This window comes from Hippocampus guttulatus, chromosome 14 (assembly GCF_054856545.1).
Source record: "Hippocampus guttulatus isolate MCC_2025c chromosome 14, RoL_Hgut_1.0, whole genome shotgun sequence".
Lineage (NCBI taxonomy): Eukaryota > Metazoa > Chordata > Actinopteri > Syngnathiformes > Syngnathidae > Hippocampus > Hippocampus guttulatus.
The window spans coordinates 11,235,473-11,254,379 of record NC_141274.1 but is presented as its reverse complement, the minus strand read 5'-3'; the positions used below and the strand labels follow the sequence as shown (position 1 = coordinate 11,254,379).

At 43.2% G+C, this 18,907-nt stretch overlaps 1 protein-coding gene across 2 annotated transcripts; it reads left to right on the top strand.

Moving 5' to 3' along the window:
* The first annotated feature begins 10,376 nt into the window (after positions 1-10,376).
* Positions 10,377-18,522, top strand: bcl6ab (BCL6A transcription repressor b). Of its 2 annotated transcripts, XM_086128383.1 has the most exons (10): positions 10,377-10,465; positions 12,466-12,627; positions 12,702-12,923; positions 13,612-14,379; positions 14,994-15,103; positions 15,196-15,330; positions 16,285-16,341; positions 16,431-16,561; positions 16,815-16,952; positions 17,461-18,522. In XM_086128383.1, exons 2-10 carry the CDS (start codon positions 12,473-12,475, stop codon positions 17,584-17,586), a joined length of 1,842 nt encoding a protein of 613 aa, XP_085984509.1. In that variant the 5' UTR covers positions 10,377-10,465; positions 12,466-12,472; the 3' UTR covers positions 17,587-18,522. The 2 variants fall into 2 exon arrangements, with proteins under 2 accessions (XP_085984509.1, XP_085984510.1); XM_086128384.1 differs by lacking the exon at positions 16,285-16,341.
* Positions 18,523-18,907: the final 385 nt, after the last annotated feature.

Genomic DNA, 18,907 nt, shown 5'->3' with positions numbered 1-18,907 from the left:
AAGAATGGCACGCTAATGAAAATACGTTTTGCCAAGCTTGAGGCCTTTGAGTGTTATTTCGCCCAAGGTTGGAAGCCTCCGAATGTAACGCTGGACTATTTCACATCTAGGTGATGATTGTGCGAAACCTCTCAAAAGGCAGCAGCTGCCCTCAACGGGCTGGAGTCTTTTCAAATTCCATTGAAATCGGCAAGAACTTTCTGCGACGGCCGTAGGATCGAGGCCGCTTGTGCTCACTGAGGTTTTCCCCTTCTGGAATCCTTCTCCTCAAAGTGTTTCGTTTGTAACCGTAGCTACATCCTGCGCTCACATTTTCCTGGATGGTCAGGGGCCTTTCGAGGTAAAATCTAAAACTGCAAAGCTTTTAGGAAAAAAAAATAATAATGCAACTCAAACACCCGTGTGGAAATACTTGCCAGACTGGGAGAACATGAAATACTTTGGAATCAACAAGCTCATAGGGGAATAACTGTTGCGTAATTCTGGGAGAGGTTGAGGTTTGGGACAGATGTTTTTCGAATTCCACAATGACACGGGACTCACACTTGTGAGACGAAATGCAAAAACGGAAACTACCGCCGATGGATTGCTTTGGCGTTTTCTCCAGCATTCTCTCACGTTTGGAAAAAACATGCCTTTCAGGTGAAATGAACATTCGGAAATGTTTGTAGGGCACGATGCGTGTTTGTCTGTTCGAGTGGCGTCAGAAATGTCCCAGGACTGGTGTCACAAAGGATCGCTTTCAAAGCCAAACGACGACCTTGAGGGCCAGACGATCACACAGCTCGTCCACAAAGAGAACCAGTGTTTGCTTTGTTCAACGAGGCAAGTTGTGGTAGGACAACTCGTGGCGGCCGCTTCAACCATGACAACGTGCCCACAATGCCCTGAGCATCCGGCAGTTCCTGGCCAAGAAAAACATTTTTCCGCTTTCGCAGGTGGAACATGGAAACTCCATACTGGCATGGGATTCGAACCCGCAATCTGTGCGCTGTGAGGTGGACGTGTTCACCAAGTGTAAACCTTCAGTATATTACTCCCATGAAATTGGAGCCGAGTTAGCAAATTATGGGCTGGAAAACGTTTTTCTGTCCCCGACTGCAATTCAAGTTTGGACTCTTCCACTGCTTAGCTACAATTTACTTGATTGATGGCGAGTTTCTCAAAACAGGAGCTGGGCGTGACAAACCGCGGGGCGCAAGGCCTGCTACTACCACCGGGCGTGAAAGCGCAGAACGGCGAGAGCGGGAGAGAGCGGGCGAGAGGGCAAAGTCTCTCTCGCCCGCCCTCCGCTCAGCAAAAACTCGATTCTGCGGAGGCTTCGGAGTCATTAACTTTGAGCCGTGCCGACTTCGGGTTGTTCAAAGGCTTCAAGCGGAGGATTATGATGCTCAACAACCTGAAGTCAAAGTTGAACTTTGTTGTTACATCGAGGATTAAAGCCAAAGCCGTGTGCTTGGCGGTCCTCACTCCCCGCTTTTCCATTTTTCATGTTGCGCCAGCATTCCTGGGCCTCGTAGTGCATATATTTTAGCTGTCAAGCACGCCGCGTGAATCATCCACACCATCTCGCGGAGGGTGGCACGAATCCAGAGCCGGAGGACGCCACATTTGCTGAGCAATGTCCACGCACGGATTTAAATCGACATAGTTTACAGATGAACGGGATTGTCTGATCCCCCCCACCCCACCCCTCCCCCACTCGCGACAGTAGCACGCTTTGTACAGCAAGATGTTTCTTCGTCACCGTGTGATAATAACCATGTTCAAAACTGTTTAGCTCTGCGAGTCAAAGTAAATTCAATTCGCTAAGGTGCCTTTTCAATGACGAATGGCGTTTGCCAACTCGGAACGAAGAGCCGAGGCCGTTTATATCCGACAGAAAAAGGAGGGAAGTTGAAGCACGCCGTCAATCGGCAGAGGAACCGTGCCCTGTCGTTGACCACTCTTTTTAAATACGGAGCTCGGGTTGCATAGTGATATATAATATTTGGCAGAACGATGAGGCAGCTCGCACCCTGGTAGTACACTGTGATATTTATCTCGCGCCGGCCTGCCTATGTTGTAACCCCTTGCTTGAGGTCAAGGGTGAATCTGCGGCATGAACGTGCAAGGAATGCTCCACGGAAGGGAGCGGAACCCGAAGAAATTTCAATATGAGCAAGTCGATTCAGCGTGTGCTTCTTAACTCATTCAGGATCGGCCAGTTTTCAGACCCTTGAAAAAAAAAATGGGAGGAAACCGGAGGACCCGCAGAAAACCCACACAGAAGCCCGTATTTGAACCCTACATCTTTGCACTGTGAGGCAGTCGACCACCGTGCCATTAGAATGTTCATTGAGACATGATGGACTCTATTTTCAAAGAATGCACTTGCGTTGTGAGCCTGATTTCTGTATTCTTGTGCAAGGCTGCGTATGTTTGTCAATTTGACAACCTGGTCTCCGTCAAGTCGGGTGGACTATTTGGTGGCAGAAAGTCAATCGAAATCTGTTGCCTGCTCAGGGATGGCTAAGTTTAATGCTAAATATATATTTAGCCATTATTTTCTCACCCTGCCTACGTATTTGTCAAGCCCCCCCTCTAGGCCCAGGAGAAAAAAAAATTCTTGGAGTCGTGCCCGCTGCTCAGACCTTGTCTAATAATGACGCAGAGCAGACAGTTGGTCGAACGTGACGTATTTCATTCATAAATATAGGAACAGCGGGAATTAGACCGTCTGACTCACTGTGTTATTATTTGTTGAATGATCCCATTGGGCGTCACAGCAAAAGGGAGGTGTGGGCCACACGAACGATTGGGGTGGGGGTGGTCTCCAAGTGCCCACTTCACATCACAGATATACTTCCGCCATGTACAGACTTTATTGTACCGTGTAATTAGTATGTCACGTTTGAAGGGCATGAAAGGAGTTGCTTCGATTGGCCATTATTGAAGTTGGCTGTGACCACTCCCACAGCAGCGCAGATTTCCCTTCTCAGATCCACCAGCCTCTTCTGGTCTTTGATGGGCTGAACACAATCTAGCTTTCTCTCTCTCTCTCTTGCTGTCCTCTTTTCCTATATATATACAGTATATATATAAACTGTATATATACAGCCATCCCCTCAAGTGTTACTAACAACCCTGTAAAATTTGAACGTTTAAAAAAATATTGCCAAGTATAGAGAATGAGGCTTTAAAATTCTGGAAATTCAAGCTGTTTTCGATGCTCATTGAAAAACGGCTGCTTCTTTGGCTAGCATCTTTCTTAAGCCGACAAAAAACAACACGTTTGAAGTGCGAAAATATATCCACATCCAGTGGCTGGAATGCATCCCACTGGGTTGTCACGAGGCTTTTTTTTCCATGCGGCGACAATGAGGCGCTCCTAAGCGACCATGCCGTGTGAAGCCTCTGACCACACACTGGCTGTGGAGTCAGACTTATAATTTTTTATTTTTTATTTTTAATGTTCCCCATCTCCTTGCTTCTGTATTACTTTCGCACTCTCACGGCTCACAACGAGGCGTTCTAATGCCAACAGGTGATCGGATGAGAAGACGCAAAGCTAGATGCTAAGTGCACATCACAATTACGTCGGGTTAACCGCAGAGGACGGCACGCAAGTTATTATAAAGCGGGGGAAGGGCGACTCACGCCAGACTCCAAAATTTTCGTACTTTGCTGAGAGTTTTGGCCGCACCTCCAGCCTTCATCGTTGTCGTTACCACTTCCTTCCTCAGTGTGACATCATGACCAATCTTTGCACGTGTTTTCAGCAATGAACGGATGTATTTAGAAACAATCTCACTTCACCGGGTCTTGAATAAATTCAAATTGAAGAACTGCGTCTCTTGCCCACACCTCAGAACTGTGCGGCAGGAAAACGTGCTAACCACTCTCACGCCGCGCTTCCCTTAATATTCGTACAGATCTGTTTTCACACGCACACACACCCATCCACACTGCCGTGTTTATATTTGAAGCTATAACGGCATGTGTCGTTTTCAAGAATTTCACTTGCAAAATGTTCGCCTTCTCTCCCCAACTGAAATCCACAGCCACTTATTTTCAAGTCAAGTCAAGTCAAGAGTATTTAGAGAGCACTTTCAAACAGCCATCGCTGCATACAAAGTGCTGTACATGGAGCAATTTAACATGCACAATAAACAGTAAGACAAATCGGTAATAAAGGCGGTAGAGAGCACCAAATAGTAAAACCAAGAACAAATCTAAGTCATGCTGAGTCGAATGCCAAAGAAATTTGAAGTGTTTCGTCCCCCTATCCGCAGTCCCGTTTGGCCTTTCTCTTGCATCGTTGCGTAAACATGCGGCCAACGCGACAGCCGGCTACCTTCCAGCACCTTCTGCAGCTACTGTTTACATTTCAGTGACATTTAACAACAGACAAGCTCACTTTGTGTGGAGTTTCTACAGAGTATCTGGGAACGGGGGGGGGGGGGGGGGGGGCAGAGAAAGCAGCTTCACTCCGTGGCAATGACTCTGGAGGCCACGGCAAAAGATAACAGAGGTGGGTCAAAAGCGCGTCGGAGCGTCTTTGGGATTTTGGGTCACAATCACTCGGTCATCATGAAAATGGAACGGAAGAAGGAAACCTTCCGTTCTCGTTATAAACGACCAAACGTTTGCACGCATGTGAGTTCAATGAGAAGTCTGCCATGTGTTTCCTTCCTTCTATTCAGACATTTTTTTTCTATTGGATGTAGGTGATTTTTGCATGTCCTTATGACATTTCTTTTTAATGTACATAATGCTCAGGAGAAGAAACATACACTACATGTCGCACATTGTTTAAAAGTTTATCCTGGTGGAGCATTTTGGGGATATCAATGCCTTCTTTCATTTGCAACTTCATTTCTGATTCCGCAGACGAATCCAGAATTTGTGAATCGGGGACGTCCTCCGTGTCGCCGAACGAGCTTGTCGAGGCAAAAATACGGTGCATCAATGATTGACTCTCCCCTGCAGAAATGTTCCCGGCTCCTCTGTTACCACACTACGCGTCCAAACCTCGGCGACTGGAGAGGTGCCCAGGAAAACATCAATAACATTCCTCTGCCTCTTACATGCGTGAACACATACACACATGCACACGCACACTCAAATGCATCCACACACCCCTGTTGGATGCGCGGGCAACTCCGACCAATCATCGGGCTTTGCTGTAAAACAACAGGGGAATCTGCCATGTCGACATGGTGTACCCTGGTACTTTTCCACAGTGAAAGGTGGAAGGAGGGGCGTTGGGGTTGTTGTAATGTGTTTTTGGTTTGTTTTATGCATTTATTGCTGAACATTCCATATAGGCAAGGTACACTATGATCAATTCCTGACACTGAAAATGTCTTTGATCAAGCCCGCAGTGACTGGGGCAGCTCGACAGCTCATCTGTTTGCGAGCCAGAGCATTTACTCATGATACTGGCAAAAAACAACAACAACAACATTTACAAAAAGGTATATAAGAACCCAAAAAAAAAAGAAAACGGACAAAGTGTAACTCGTGTCTCTCTTCTGTCCAATCTCATATCACTCATTGTGCGGATCTTCTGACTAAACCTTTCCACTCCAAACTTAATCCATTTAGCCAGCGACGATTGAGCATGCATTCTTGACTGGAGCACAACAAGGCCGCCTTTCTTGTGAGCACCCCCGCGGACGCTAATACTTAGGACATGGCTGACTTTTAGTAGATAGGAAGAAAAAAAAAAACGTGTACAATCCTTCAGTTTGGTCGGGAGAGGATGTGCGAAATGTGCCGATTTCATTAGCAGAAATAATCGTTCGGCGGCTGTACTTTGTAAAAGGGGGAGAATACGACAATCACGGTTCATTTATTTGATGATTTGTTCTTATTTTATTCTTTTTCTTTTTTTTTCACGTAACATTTCTCTCTTTCTGTAGTTATTTTATTGTTAGCGATTCATGTATTTGTTTATTTAGGCACGCTTTATCCAATACTCTTTATTTCATTCTAAATTGAAGCTGCTCTTTTTGATGTGATTGTAAGTGTAATTTTGTTTTATTTTAAGTGTATAGTTTTAATTAAAAGTAGTATTTGATATATTTTTATGTTTTATTTATTTCATTTTCCCTTATTTTTATGATTTGTACTATTTAATTTGAAATGTAATGGTTAATTGTTATAGTTATGCAACAAAAATATTTTTATTCAATTGTATTTAATTTGTAATTCATGCTTGGTTTGATTTCAAATTGAGTTTGTATGTAATCAGTAATTGCATTTTTCCTTCTTTTTTTTTTTTTTTTTTTAATTTGACTTCACTCATGACCATCAATTGTATATTTTAGGATTGGAAATCTCAGACGGGGAAATCCACCTCACGTGGAGCATATTTCGCTGAAGCGGTTCCAAACAGTATATTTTCGAGATGCTGCCAATGAAAAATAAAACACAACAGTTGGAAATTTGGAACAAAAGAAAAGAATCCAAATCTCTTTCATTTTGATTTGTTTTTTAATAATAATTTTTTTTTAAAAAGTCTGTTTGAAGGCAACAACAGTAGCACTTAGTTGATGCATGAGGGTCATGTGAATAATGATGCAAAGGCTGCATACCGCCTGCAAGTCAACTCCCTGTAAGCCTCAGACATACGTAATTAAAGCGGCTCAAAGTTCAAAACGTCCACGCTCGCATGGACTTTCCATACTCGCTGGAGTGTTCCAACCCGGTGAACAACATGCACCTTGGCAACAGCTACGAAAAAAGACACTGGGTCACTATGCTATAAATAAGAAAGGCAAGTATTTGTCGGACTTGTTCATTCAAATCACGTCGCGTCGTTTTTGTTTGCCCCCTTTTAACTGCCGTTTGGCAATGAGGTGACCAATTCAGAAAATCTTGCAAACAGATAAAGTCATGTGGCGGCATTTGTTGTTGTTGGGGTTTTTTTCTCGTGGATCTCATTGCTGTAATTCAGGTCTAAAGTACAAGGTTGCCTTGAAGAGGAATAAATACCTGCCCCTGCCTCGCTCCTCAGGCTATATGTGTGTGTGAAGACCAAACTAGTTTCAGAGTCATATTTTACTGACGTGACCTTTGATCCCTGTCAGGCAACCATGTGCCTGGGTCATGTTTTGGGACAGGCACGTTGATAAGCGTCCGCGTCTAAGGCCCTGGGTCAGTCGAGTTCATTCGAGGGGGTTGGGTGTGCTTATTAGCACAGAAAAATCACCCTGATTTCCCCCCCCCACCAAAACACACACACATGCATATATATTTTTTTCACCAATATCTACATAAAGCAGCGCCTCTATCAGAATTTTGCGTGCTTTCATTCCCATAAGCGATATACATTTAGCTAATGCATCAAAAATACATCTTCCCAATTATCATCTGCGGCATGGCCATTTTCGAGCGCCTCATTGTCAGCCTTGAGTATGTGCATTTGATGGGGGAAAAGGCAGATGAGTGAGGAGGAGGATTTTTTTTTTTTTAATAGATATGCTCGACAAGAGTTGATAGCAATTGTGTGGAACGCGGCTTCATGCTGGCATTTTTTTATGTCCGACTATACAGCCAGCTTGTCAACCGGGCCTTTGCACCGGCATGGTCACTTCAGATGTTGTGACACCAGTAAAGGAGGCATCAAATGTGCTATTTACTGAAAAATGTAGCCATATAGTAAAGATAATTAGCGGATCACTTCTTTCGTTGAGATGATTGTATTTCGCCAAATGTCTCAAGTTGTTCTCTTTACATTTCCAACGGAAAAAAGATCTTTGTCTTTGAAATGAAGGGGGCGGGCGGGGGGGGGGGGGGGGGGTTAACATTCAGGTTTCTGAAGATAACTGCAGGGTAAAAGCATCAACAGTGAAAACGTCATCAAGACCGAGACTTTTAGTTGCCACGGTGACATGAACAGCGGCAGTTTAAACTTGTTGATCTGCTCTGAGCATTTTGTGTAGGAAATTGGAGCGGGTTTATTTGCGTCATAATTGTTTGCAATGTAGACCAGTTTTCAAAAAATAAATATCATAAAAACTGGAACTCAGACTTGCACCGAAGATCCACATTTTCTCTTCTTATTGATATTAGCCACCGAATGAACAAATTCATTCGAGTGGGCGACTTCATTTACTTTTGACGAAAAACACGTCAAAGTCCAAAAAATGAAGAGATCAAAATGGTAAAGGTAAATGGAGTGCATTTATAATATAGAGAGCCTTATCTTGTCCCTACTCTGTGTTTACAAAGCCATATTTACTTATCTCATTCAAACGTATCAGAGTGTCGCCGATGCCGGTGCGTCAACACTCGGAAAGGTGAACCTTTTTCATTTAAAATAAGTTGCGTCAACCTTGACAATCCTGCTTTGTCAATTGTTTGTTAGCATTAGGCTGGCAGTCTTGTTTTTTTGAAGATTCGTTCACTATCTGACAAACTTGCTGTTTGTCATGAAATTAGCTGAGTTCACTGCCACTATACCATGCTTGTATCTCAAATTTGCGCTTTCAAGTCAAAGCAAAAAAGTAAATAAAATCACCCAAATGACAACACATTTGACAATAAAGTTGTACTTGATTTGACTTGACTTGACATATCTTGAACAACTCGAGATCACTTGCATCTCAAGGCACCACTGCACACACGTCATATGATGAAAATTACTCAAATGAACTGTAAACATTTCATCTATGGCTATCCACTCTTTCAGCCTCATTTGAAACACATTTTAAGAAACATCATATTGTACAATGAAACCTCACAGTGTCATTGTGTTACTACATGTTCATGATGACTGAGTGATTCTGACGAGGACACCACATGCACTTTATACAGTCGGGATATTGACCCACTAGCCTCTCCGACTGTGTCAATCGCATGCGCGGCACTGTAGCGGCTGGTGAGTGCATTTGAAAAGTTGAAGTGCATCACAATCAGTCCTTTATGACAAGCAGAGGAAGTCGTATTTCCCTGACGCACTTGTTGATGAGTCTACAGCTACCAATTCCATATCCTATCATGATGCTATTATTCAATTGAATGTCTTTGAGGTGATATGAAGAGAAGTTGGTTGGCCTTTCGAGGTCATTCGGTCCGAGAGTTTTCGAACATGTGTATTGCGAAATGGTGGGACTTGCACCTTGTAAAACTTAGATATGCAGCTGCACGGTGGTGAGACAGGAAGTGGTGGGAACAGATGAGTGAAGGCAAGCGCAGGTGGAAAGTTCAGCACTTGAGAACACATTTTCAAGAAGTCCATTGCATGTGAGGTGTAAAAAAAAAATTCTGCAAACTGTGCAATAATGTTATGCATACAACACATGTACAATGAATATTATGCCTATTAATCTGTGTACTTTGCACCGTTTCGACTATAATTCATATTTAGGCCTCTTAATTTGCACTTGTGCAAACATGACCTCAGACTGTGACAGTCTGATCACATTAACATTTACTTATTTAAAGAGAGAATTTCTGTCAAATCTCAATAGAACTGTCATGCATAAACTCAATTTCAGAGCAACTTCCATACACTCTATGTATGTATTGGATGTGTTTAAATTCGTTATTATGGCACCGTGTATATATATATATATATATATATATATATATATATATATATGTGTGTGTGTGTGTAGCAGTGTCAACAATAAATTGTATTTTGCAACAACTGTACAAAGATTACTGTAGCTTAATTGAACAACATTCAGTACTTACCAAATACAAACATGCAACGTCTTAACCCTCTCTTTTTTCTTTTTCCCCTTTTAGATTAGATTTCAATGTACATGTGTTTAAGTTCATCCTCAATGCTGCTCTTTGTGTTTGTTTTTATTTATTATATTTTTAATACGCGTGAATTCCTAATCTCTGTCTGTCTGCCTGCTAAGACAATCTGAGTTGATGCATATTGTGCCATGCATGAGCTCATACTGCTAAACATTGTCAAGTTTCCCAGCTAAAATAACATTCTCACGACTTATGCATCCATTCCATAGGGGGGAAAATCGGGCTATGACCAATTATTACGACGCGGGGGGGGGGGGGGGGGGTTGTAATACGTGTATTACAGGATGAAAACTCCAAAATGAGGCTTGCGTTGTCCGATTGTGAGCGAGTGTGCTGCCACAAGTTCAACATGTTCTCATTTTCCTCTCGGTATTTATAACTTGGTCAGCTGACCGCTCACTCGGAATGTTCCACTGCTCGGGAACGTCGCTGAAGCATTCGAAAACATGACTTTGCCGTGGCGAATACGGTAGAATTAAAAAAATATTAGTCGATTGACTTGTAAAATACTACCTTTTGTTACGCCGTCTACTTTCTATTAATAGGGTGTTAGAAAAAGGCCGGTGGGGGTTTTTCCGTGACCGCCCCGTCGCTCACAAAATGGTACGTGCCGATGTTGAAATTCCGAGAATTGAGTAGCTCAGTTTCTTAGAACTGGATTCGCAGAAGTGGAGTGGCTCGGATTTTCGAGGAAACTTTTTACAAGGTTAGTTTTTTTTTCCCACTCTCCGGCCTTCATCGCCTTCACTCTTCCCGACACTGAAGCACAACTTTAGGCTTCCCTCCTCGGCTGACTTGCTGTTTCCTATTTCCTATATTAGACATTAACAGTGCCGCTTTTACAGCTGGACCATTATAACAATTTGTGACCTTTTTAAAGTGTAGATGTGTGGAAGGTGATTTTATTTGTTGACATTTTGAATGGGCTTGTGCGTGGCTGAGAAAGTTGGGTTGTTGACTTTGAATTGTCGCCACATTGGCTTGCCTTTTCTTTTATGTAAGCAGTCAAACTTTTTACGACCCTGCTGTCACTAAACGTGGCGCAATCTGACCGGTCTGTCTGGTTTGAGTGTCGTTTTTACTGTCAAGTAAACGCAACAGAAGCTTGCTATGGGGATGTTTTCCTCTGGAAGCAGCATTTCGAGACAAACTAATAATGGCGCAGTCTGAACTTGAACGCAGTGTTGTTGTGTTCAGGGCCTGACTTTCTTGGCGTGGCCAAGCAACCCAACGCGGCTAAAGCGAGTGTCCTTCACGCAACGTGATTATTTATCTTTCAAAATTTGGGAGTTTTGCTGATTTCTGATCAGATTGGGAAGAAAGGGGGAAAGATCGAATATAAGATTGAGATAGAAGATGAGAAAGGTGGGGTTCATATGTTATCCACTGTCATGTTATGTTTATTTATCTATCTGTATTATTTGATAGTATTATCGTTTTTGAAATTCAAACCCAACATACGAAGAGGGCTGATCACTGAGCGTATGTAATAGCTTTTTATAAGGAGAGCAATCGCCCTGTAATTAAGAGACCGTGCTAAGTGAGATCAAGGCGAGTAGGTTACAGTAGTTTTTTTCTCTCCATAATTCGCCGCCCCCTGGTGAGAGATTGCCAAGTGTCAGTTCACAAACTTTTTTTTTTTGCCACGAGCTGCACTCAAAGAAAGAACGTGATCACAACATCAAGTAGCAATCGACAGATAAGATGCAAATATGCAACCTGATAGCTGTGAGTAGAACTCGAAAGGATTGGCACGAGTTCAAGTTGTATTTTTCGGACGGGAAAACATTTTAGAACTGTGCTGAGGCCAGGGAAGGAGAAACGGCCTTCAAACAAGAAAAACGACAGATTTTGAAAACCTAACGGCAAAATTAAGCTAATTATATGTTAGTATGTAGTTTATTATTTTAATATTGTAGAGTAGATGTACCACAGCTGGCTGGCGACAAGTCCAGGGTGTAGTCTTTTTGCCCAAATTCTGCTGGCCGTGCCCCCATTGAAGACGAGCGATGAAGAAAAAAAATGGATGGATAATAGCATTGGTATTTGTTGTCATTTGCCATAATGCAATGCGTTTAAATCAGGGATTAAGTGCAAAACATAAAACAACATAAACACGCTGCCGTTCAAAAGTTTAGGGTCACTAAGAAATGTCCTTGTGTTTGAAAGGAAAGCAGTTTTTTTAATGATTAAACCATTTAATTAATAAGAATTACAGCCTAAACATTTTAATGAGGTAAAACTAATTTGTATATGGGGGGCTGCAGCTTTCCCATGATCAACTAATTGGATATAAGTGGATATTTGTATTACTACACACACAAAAAGGCCACAAATGCCATTTCGGTAGCAGTTATTATTGTTGTCCACTTGAGGTCGCTATCCTCACTGTCCACCCTACAACAACTGAGTGTGGATGGCTTTAAAAGGTGATGCCTGGCCTGGTGAGTGATGTGGGTGCCAGCAAACGAAGGTTAGAGTTGGCTGTTGTGAGCTGAGATTAGGCTGGCGGTTAACTGGTTTGCTGTGAGTCAGGACGTCGAATTATTACCAATATTTGATGAGTTGTTGCAGTCCCATCAACACTGTTTTGATGGAAAACGGTGGTATGGTGGGGGGGTGTCACAATTTAGCAGCCTTAAATTCCCATGATTAAAACCTCATTTCATTTTGGGCACATTTCTTCCTTTTGCTTAATTTTCACAGCACGGCAATGACTGCAAATGGGTGTGTTCAATTTACGCGGCACGCAGGTGACGTCCTGCTCAACTTTAACCGCCTGCGCAGCAGAAATATCCTGACCGACGTCACCATTCAAGTGGACGGTCAGCTTTTTTACGCTCACAAGGCCATCTTGGTGGCCTGCAGGTAATGCAGAAATGTGACCGGACCGCAGGGAGCACCGGGGGACAACGATCCTGATTCCTGTCCTTTCCTTTCAGCGGCTTCTTTTATTCGGTCTTCATGAACCCTGAGAACACAAACCTCAGTGTCATCAGTTTAGATCCCAAAATAGATGCCAAGAGTTTCTCAAACCTCCTGGACTTCATGTACACGTCTTGCCTGAACTTGACGGATAGCATGCTGGCAGGCACCATGAACACGGCGCTCTACCTCCAGATGGAGCACGTGGCTGACACCTGTCACAGGTTCATCAAGTCCAGGTAACCATCGCAGCACACACATTATGAAGTAAGCCCTTGCATATTCAACTTAAAACGCTTTGGGATGCTATAAATTATAAATAGGAATTGCTGTCAAGGAATTACTGTCGAGGAAGTATGTTGAAGCGATACATCTTGACAGAGAAACCAGCTTCGCATGTTGGGGTGGGAGGAGCCAAGTTTAGCCTTGGTTGTTCGTGGAAGATGCATAGTCTTTGTCGTATTTGATACATCCGGTGCATTTTTTTTTCTCCCCAAAATCAAATTGTAAACGCTCAGCAAAAACAATTCTGAAATATCTAAAAAATTAAAATTAAAAAAGTGTTAGCTGTTAAAGATTGCGCTTTGGTATCATCCTGTGGCATTTTAGGGCACGTCACAGAGCACAAAGTACAAGTGATACATCTCGACTTGCAGACAAAATTTGTATTTCGGGGAAGGAAGTTAAGTTGCGCCTGCATTGTTATGGAGAGTCTGTGCAGCATAAAAATGTACACCTGCAAACTAGTTATTTTTCGGGGCGGTGCTGTGAGAAGAGTTTGAAATGATAATTGTTTTAGGGATCGTAGTTTGTGGTATATTTTGTTTTAAAACTATGAATATAGGCAATTATATAAAAAAAAAATTAGTGGGGTCCCTATCGTTCGCGAATGGAAATCAGTGACATGGCTGGATTGTGTTTCTCCAGGCCATCTTTAAATGTGCACGTTGAAGAGGTGCAGACCAGCATGTTACCCCTGGCTGACCAACTCTCCACACTGAGGCCGATCCACGTGACCGAGTTAGATGTTAAAAACAGGTACACGGCCACATCGCCCCCTCTTCAGGAGTGCAGGGGTTACAGCGTTTTTCGGGGCATCAACACCTCCGGCTCCAATCACGTGTATGGCGATCGCCACGTCCCCGCTGGCAAGTCCGTAGATTCCCAACCGACGGGCATCCCAACCAGAGCATTCTCCTTGTCCCACAAACCATTTGTGCAAGTTCCCGGCACCGACGCGCCTCACAAGGAGTCGTCGGCCATTATCGGTTTCCATCCCGCTATCATTCGACCTGCCGCCCACATGGAGGAAGACGGCGTTCAGCACCCTCTTGCCGATTGCCGTCGATCGTCTCTCAGTTTTGGCAAAGGTGTGATTTGCAGCCCTCAGAGTCCCTTAAGATCCGACTGCCAACCCAACTCGCCCACCGAGTCGAGCAGCAGTCGAAACGCGACCCTGAGCCTCAAACAGCCCCCAGATTGCCACAAAGAAGCCAAGGTCCAAAACTGGAAGAAGTACAAATTCATCGTGATGAACCAAAACCCCGAGAGCAAGGAAATGGATGCTCCGAGAAGCAGTCCTGAAAGCGGATCTCCTTCGCGGAGTCCCTGCAGGAGTGGCGGAGACCAAAGGGAATCCCAAACGGAAGAAGCAGCTGGTGAACACAGGGACGAAAACGCCACGACTGTCGATGGGTAAGTTACACAAAGTACACATTTCAGTGACTCGGTGTGAACAACTGTCAAAAATGAGACAGGTTTTATTGGAGAAAACGCAAAAAGAAAAACAGTTTGAACATTAACACTGCGATTCAAAATAGGAAAATATACAAATAAAATGTCTGGCAGATAAGTTACATAGAAATTGTCGCTAAATAAATATTTTCAAACACCAGTTCTTAAGGATTAAATGCACTGAACTCAACTTGGGCAGTTCTTTCATGTACTTCTAGCGGGAGCCCAGGTAGCGCACTTGGAGAATCTTGGCATTTTTATGCGCAATATACGACGCTACATCGGGTCTTCACTGTAGTTCAGTTGTATTTAACTTTGAACTCGACTCAATTTCTACATCCCTTGAAAAACAACCGCAGTTGAAATAAACGGCTGTGCATAAACTCGACAATAAAACAGAAAAACATAAACATAAGTGGAACACAGTGAAACATACAGGAAAGACCATAGAAGGATGGCAATGTTCAAGACAATACAAATACAGGAAAGAAGACGGAAGACGGGGAACAAGTGAAGGATTTTCGAAAACAGCCCAAGTCATGTTGAATTCATCAACGTCTGTCCTTCCCTTGCAGCCGCCACAAATGCTCCTCGTGCGGTTGCGACAGCCCCCAACAGTTGGAGGCCACTCACCTCTTTCCCAACTCTTACTGCGGAGACTCAAAGTTCTCGCTGTCGAGCTGCGGTAATGACAACTCCGCCCTCCCTCCGCATTCGACAGTATTGACGTGAGATCGAAAACAAGGGCGCGCTGACGACGCATCTTCTGACTTACAGAGGGCTTCCCCGAAGACGATTGCCCCAAAGACCACGCGGCGCAGGTCCACAGAAAGAAGCCGTACAAGTGTGACTGTTGCCAGGCTGCCTTCCGCTACAAAGGCAACCTGGCCAGCCACAAGACTGTTCACACAGGTGAGATTACCGCTTACAGTCAAGGTCGTCATCACCCGCTTGGCATCCGGAGGCGCCAATTTGTTTTGTATTTATATCGATATATATATTTTAATTGCCGTTGTCAAACAACGAAAAGCTGTTAAAACAATTAAGGGGAAAAACAGCAGACCAAACACAGCAAATATAAAAAGTGGACACACCCCTGTTCAAATGCCAGGTTTTTGTGGTGCTCCGCAATGAGACCAATAGAAAGCATTTCAAGCCACTCCCCACCATTAATGTGACCTATAACCTGTACAGCTCATTAATTCAAACAAGTCACCTACACACCTGTCACCCTTTAAAGTGCCTCAGATTGACCTCAAAAATATCACATGTTCTAGTAGGCTTTTGTTAAAATGTATTTTGCGTCGTGGCAGAAGCATGAAGGTTTTGTGCTCACACTGATTGTTGTGACATTCTAGCACATTTTCGCACGTGTGTTTGGGAGATTTTGTTACGGTCCGAGTTGAGCTTTTTGCACAGACGCTGTGCTTCACCCCCAAAAAAACACCAATCATCTCTGTTGTGAGGCATGGCAGTGACAGCATCACACTTTGAGGCTGTTTTCTTCAGCTGCAACTGGCGCCTTGGACAAGATGGAAGGAATTATGAGCGGTACAAAATAGCTGACAGTGTGGGCATAAATTCAGGCAAAAAAACAAAACAAAACAAAACCCAGCGAAAGCCTTCTGCAACATCTGAAATGTATTTGCTGTTCATCAAGGGCACTTTAAATGGTGGCAGGTGTGTGCTGACTGTCACTTAACACGAGTTTGAAAATGACGGCTGACTCTGAAAACATTCACGCACCAGTTGTGCAACCACATTATTGCAGTCGTTTGTTTTTGCTTTGCTTCTGGAAAATATTTTGTCATTCAACTTGAACACGTTATAGGCCTCAAGGTTAAGTCTGTGGTCTTATTTATTTAGATCGCAAAAACCGGGCATTCAAACAGGGGTGTGTAGACGTATTTCCACCGTGTCCCGGTGAGTTAACGGCTTATATTTGTCCTTCGTTTGGCCTGCTTGCATAAATACATTTGAAACCTTGACTGAATTTGTCATCACTCTTGTAGGTGCAAAGCCGTACTGCTGCAACATCTGCGGGGCTCAGTTCAACCGGCCAGCTAATCTGAAGACCCACACCCGCATCCATTCTGGGGAGAAGCCATACAAGTGCGACACATGCGGCTCCAGATTTGTCCAGGTGAGAAAGTCTTCCGAGACCGCTCGCAAATTAACTTGCTGCGAACCCTGAGCCTCTTCGATATAATGGTTTGCGGACCAGTTAACTCATTCACTCCCAAAGACGTTTTTAAACGTCTTTACAGACTTGGTCCAGAATTGGCTGGTACTGAATGAGTTAAGAGGGAAGGAAGAAGTAATAATTACCTGCACCCAATTTAAGTGTTCGACATTCCTGCATTGTTTGAATAATCGTTATTTTGTTGTTTTGGCAGGTTGCCCATCTTCGCGCCCACGTGTTAATTCACACAGGAGAAAAGCCATACCCTTGCGAAATCTGCGGGACTCACTTTCGCCACCTACAGACGCTCAAGAGTCACATGCGCATTCATACCGGAGAGAAACCTTACCATGTAAGTGTTCCCGTCAAATCTGCTGGGGGGGGGCAAACAAGAGTATAAGCGCGTATCTGCCGAGTGGTCGTACAAATGGGTAATGGGAAGGATCTGAGCAGGCGTGCAAATGCGTGGGTGGAAACTGTCAGGTAAATTCCCAGAAAGCTTCCAGTAAATTTCCATGGAAAGCCCAGCGTAGACTTTGAAAACTATTCCCCCCCTGTGATTTGACCGTTTTTATTTGATTTTTTTTTTAATGGAAAGGTATTATGTTCAAGCATAAATATTGACCCTGTCAGGATACAGTATTAAAAAAAATCATACTCTAAGGAATCTGTTGCGTTGAAATCGATATATATGGCAAAACCCGATCAGGCAGCAGGGCTCGTCCTGTACTTGCATGGAATCTGCCCGTTTTTGGCCATTTTCTGCTCCCATGTTAGGTTTGCAAGTTTAAAAAAAAAGGTACGGAATTTCGCAACCCTCTGCAACAACTTGAGTTTAAATTGTGTCCTTTGTTCCTCAGTGTGAAAAGTGTGACCTCCACTTCAGACATAAGAGTCAGCTGAGGCTTCACCTCCGACAGAAGCACGGCGCCATCACGAACACCAAGGCGCAGTACCGCCCCGCATCCGGCAGCCTGCCCTGCTGAGTGCAACGCGCCCCCCTCCCCCTATCAGCCAATGTATTGTAAACAAACAAAAGATTTTTGTAATCCAAAGAACCAGATTTTTGTTAATGTTGGACTATTTTTCAGTATTTCAGAGTTTATTCTTGAAAACCTCAACTGAATGTACATTGGGACTGTGAATTTGAACACATCGGGGGTTTTTCTGGTCAACATTTTTTTTCCCTTTCCAACACAACACGACTTGTTACAGTTTGCTCCAGTATTGATACAGGTTTGGCCGCCAACGTCATCACTTTTGTTGTAAATAGGATTGCCATCTGCTGGCAGAGCGTGGAAAGGTTTTCATGCCCACTGAGCTTTTACTGAAGGACAGTGACAATACGACGCTTTGTTTTGGTCACTTTTGGTACGTATTTTTGTGTACAGATTGACATCCATTTGTATTTTCCTTTGTATGCACAGTACAATCTTTTCATAAGCCATCGTTGGTATTTTGCACACATATTGCTGTTATTCATAAAGTCTTCAGACTTTTCAGATATACTTGTTTTTCCCTTGTTACTAACATGTTGAGATGTTCTCAAAAGCATGTCCCTGCCCCTGATGCATGGCTAAGAAAGAATTATTTTGCATTCAAATTTCCCTTGCCATATTGTCCCAATTTTGGTGCTGCAAAATTTCCTGAACAAACAGTACACCTTTGACCGTACTACGTGTATTATTACAGTGCCTTAACATTCGAATGTTTTATTGGCGACTGTCGGTTTCTGATGTAAATGCCATGTACAGCCATGCTTTTCTTTTTTGTTAGTTGTTCACTGTATGCCGCTCGTAAAATGCAGACAAGCTAAAACATGCTCAGGAATATTGCCTATGTTTAATCGCATCTTTGTAACTGCAGAATACGTAATATATATTTATATTTATGAAACAGAAATAAATATGCCTACCGCAGCAGCACTCTTGTCTTTCACGGCTCCTCCTCTTACACTGTACAAGCACTATTTTGGTGATACCAAAGCCATTTTCAAAAGTTGCACAGGTAATTAACAGTTGCCTTTAATACCTTTCATGCACTCACTTCATGAGACACTTGCGTTGAAAATTATTCGGGTCCATTAGCTTACAGTATGACTTAAAAATACATTTTTTTAAAAATTCAAATTTCCCCTTCTGAATGGAAAACAAGTTCAATATTTAACAGGTGGCGATAATTTTATTATTGCAACCAGTTTTAAAGTTGTGTAAAATGAGTGTGAAATCAAAAACACAATCACCAAAAATATGGGCCACGTTATGCTTTAGGTGGGCTTAAGTGGATGTCATGTTCGTCAACTTTGTG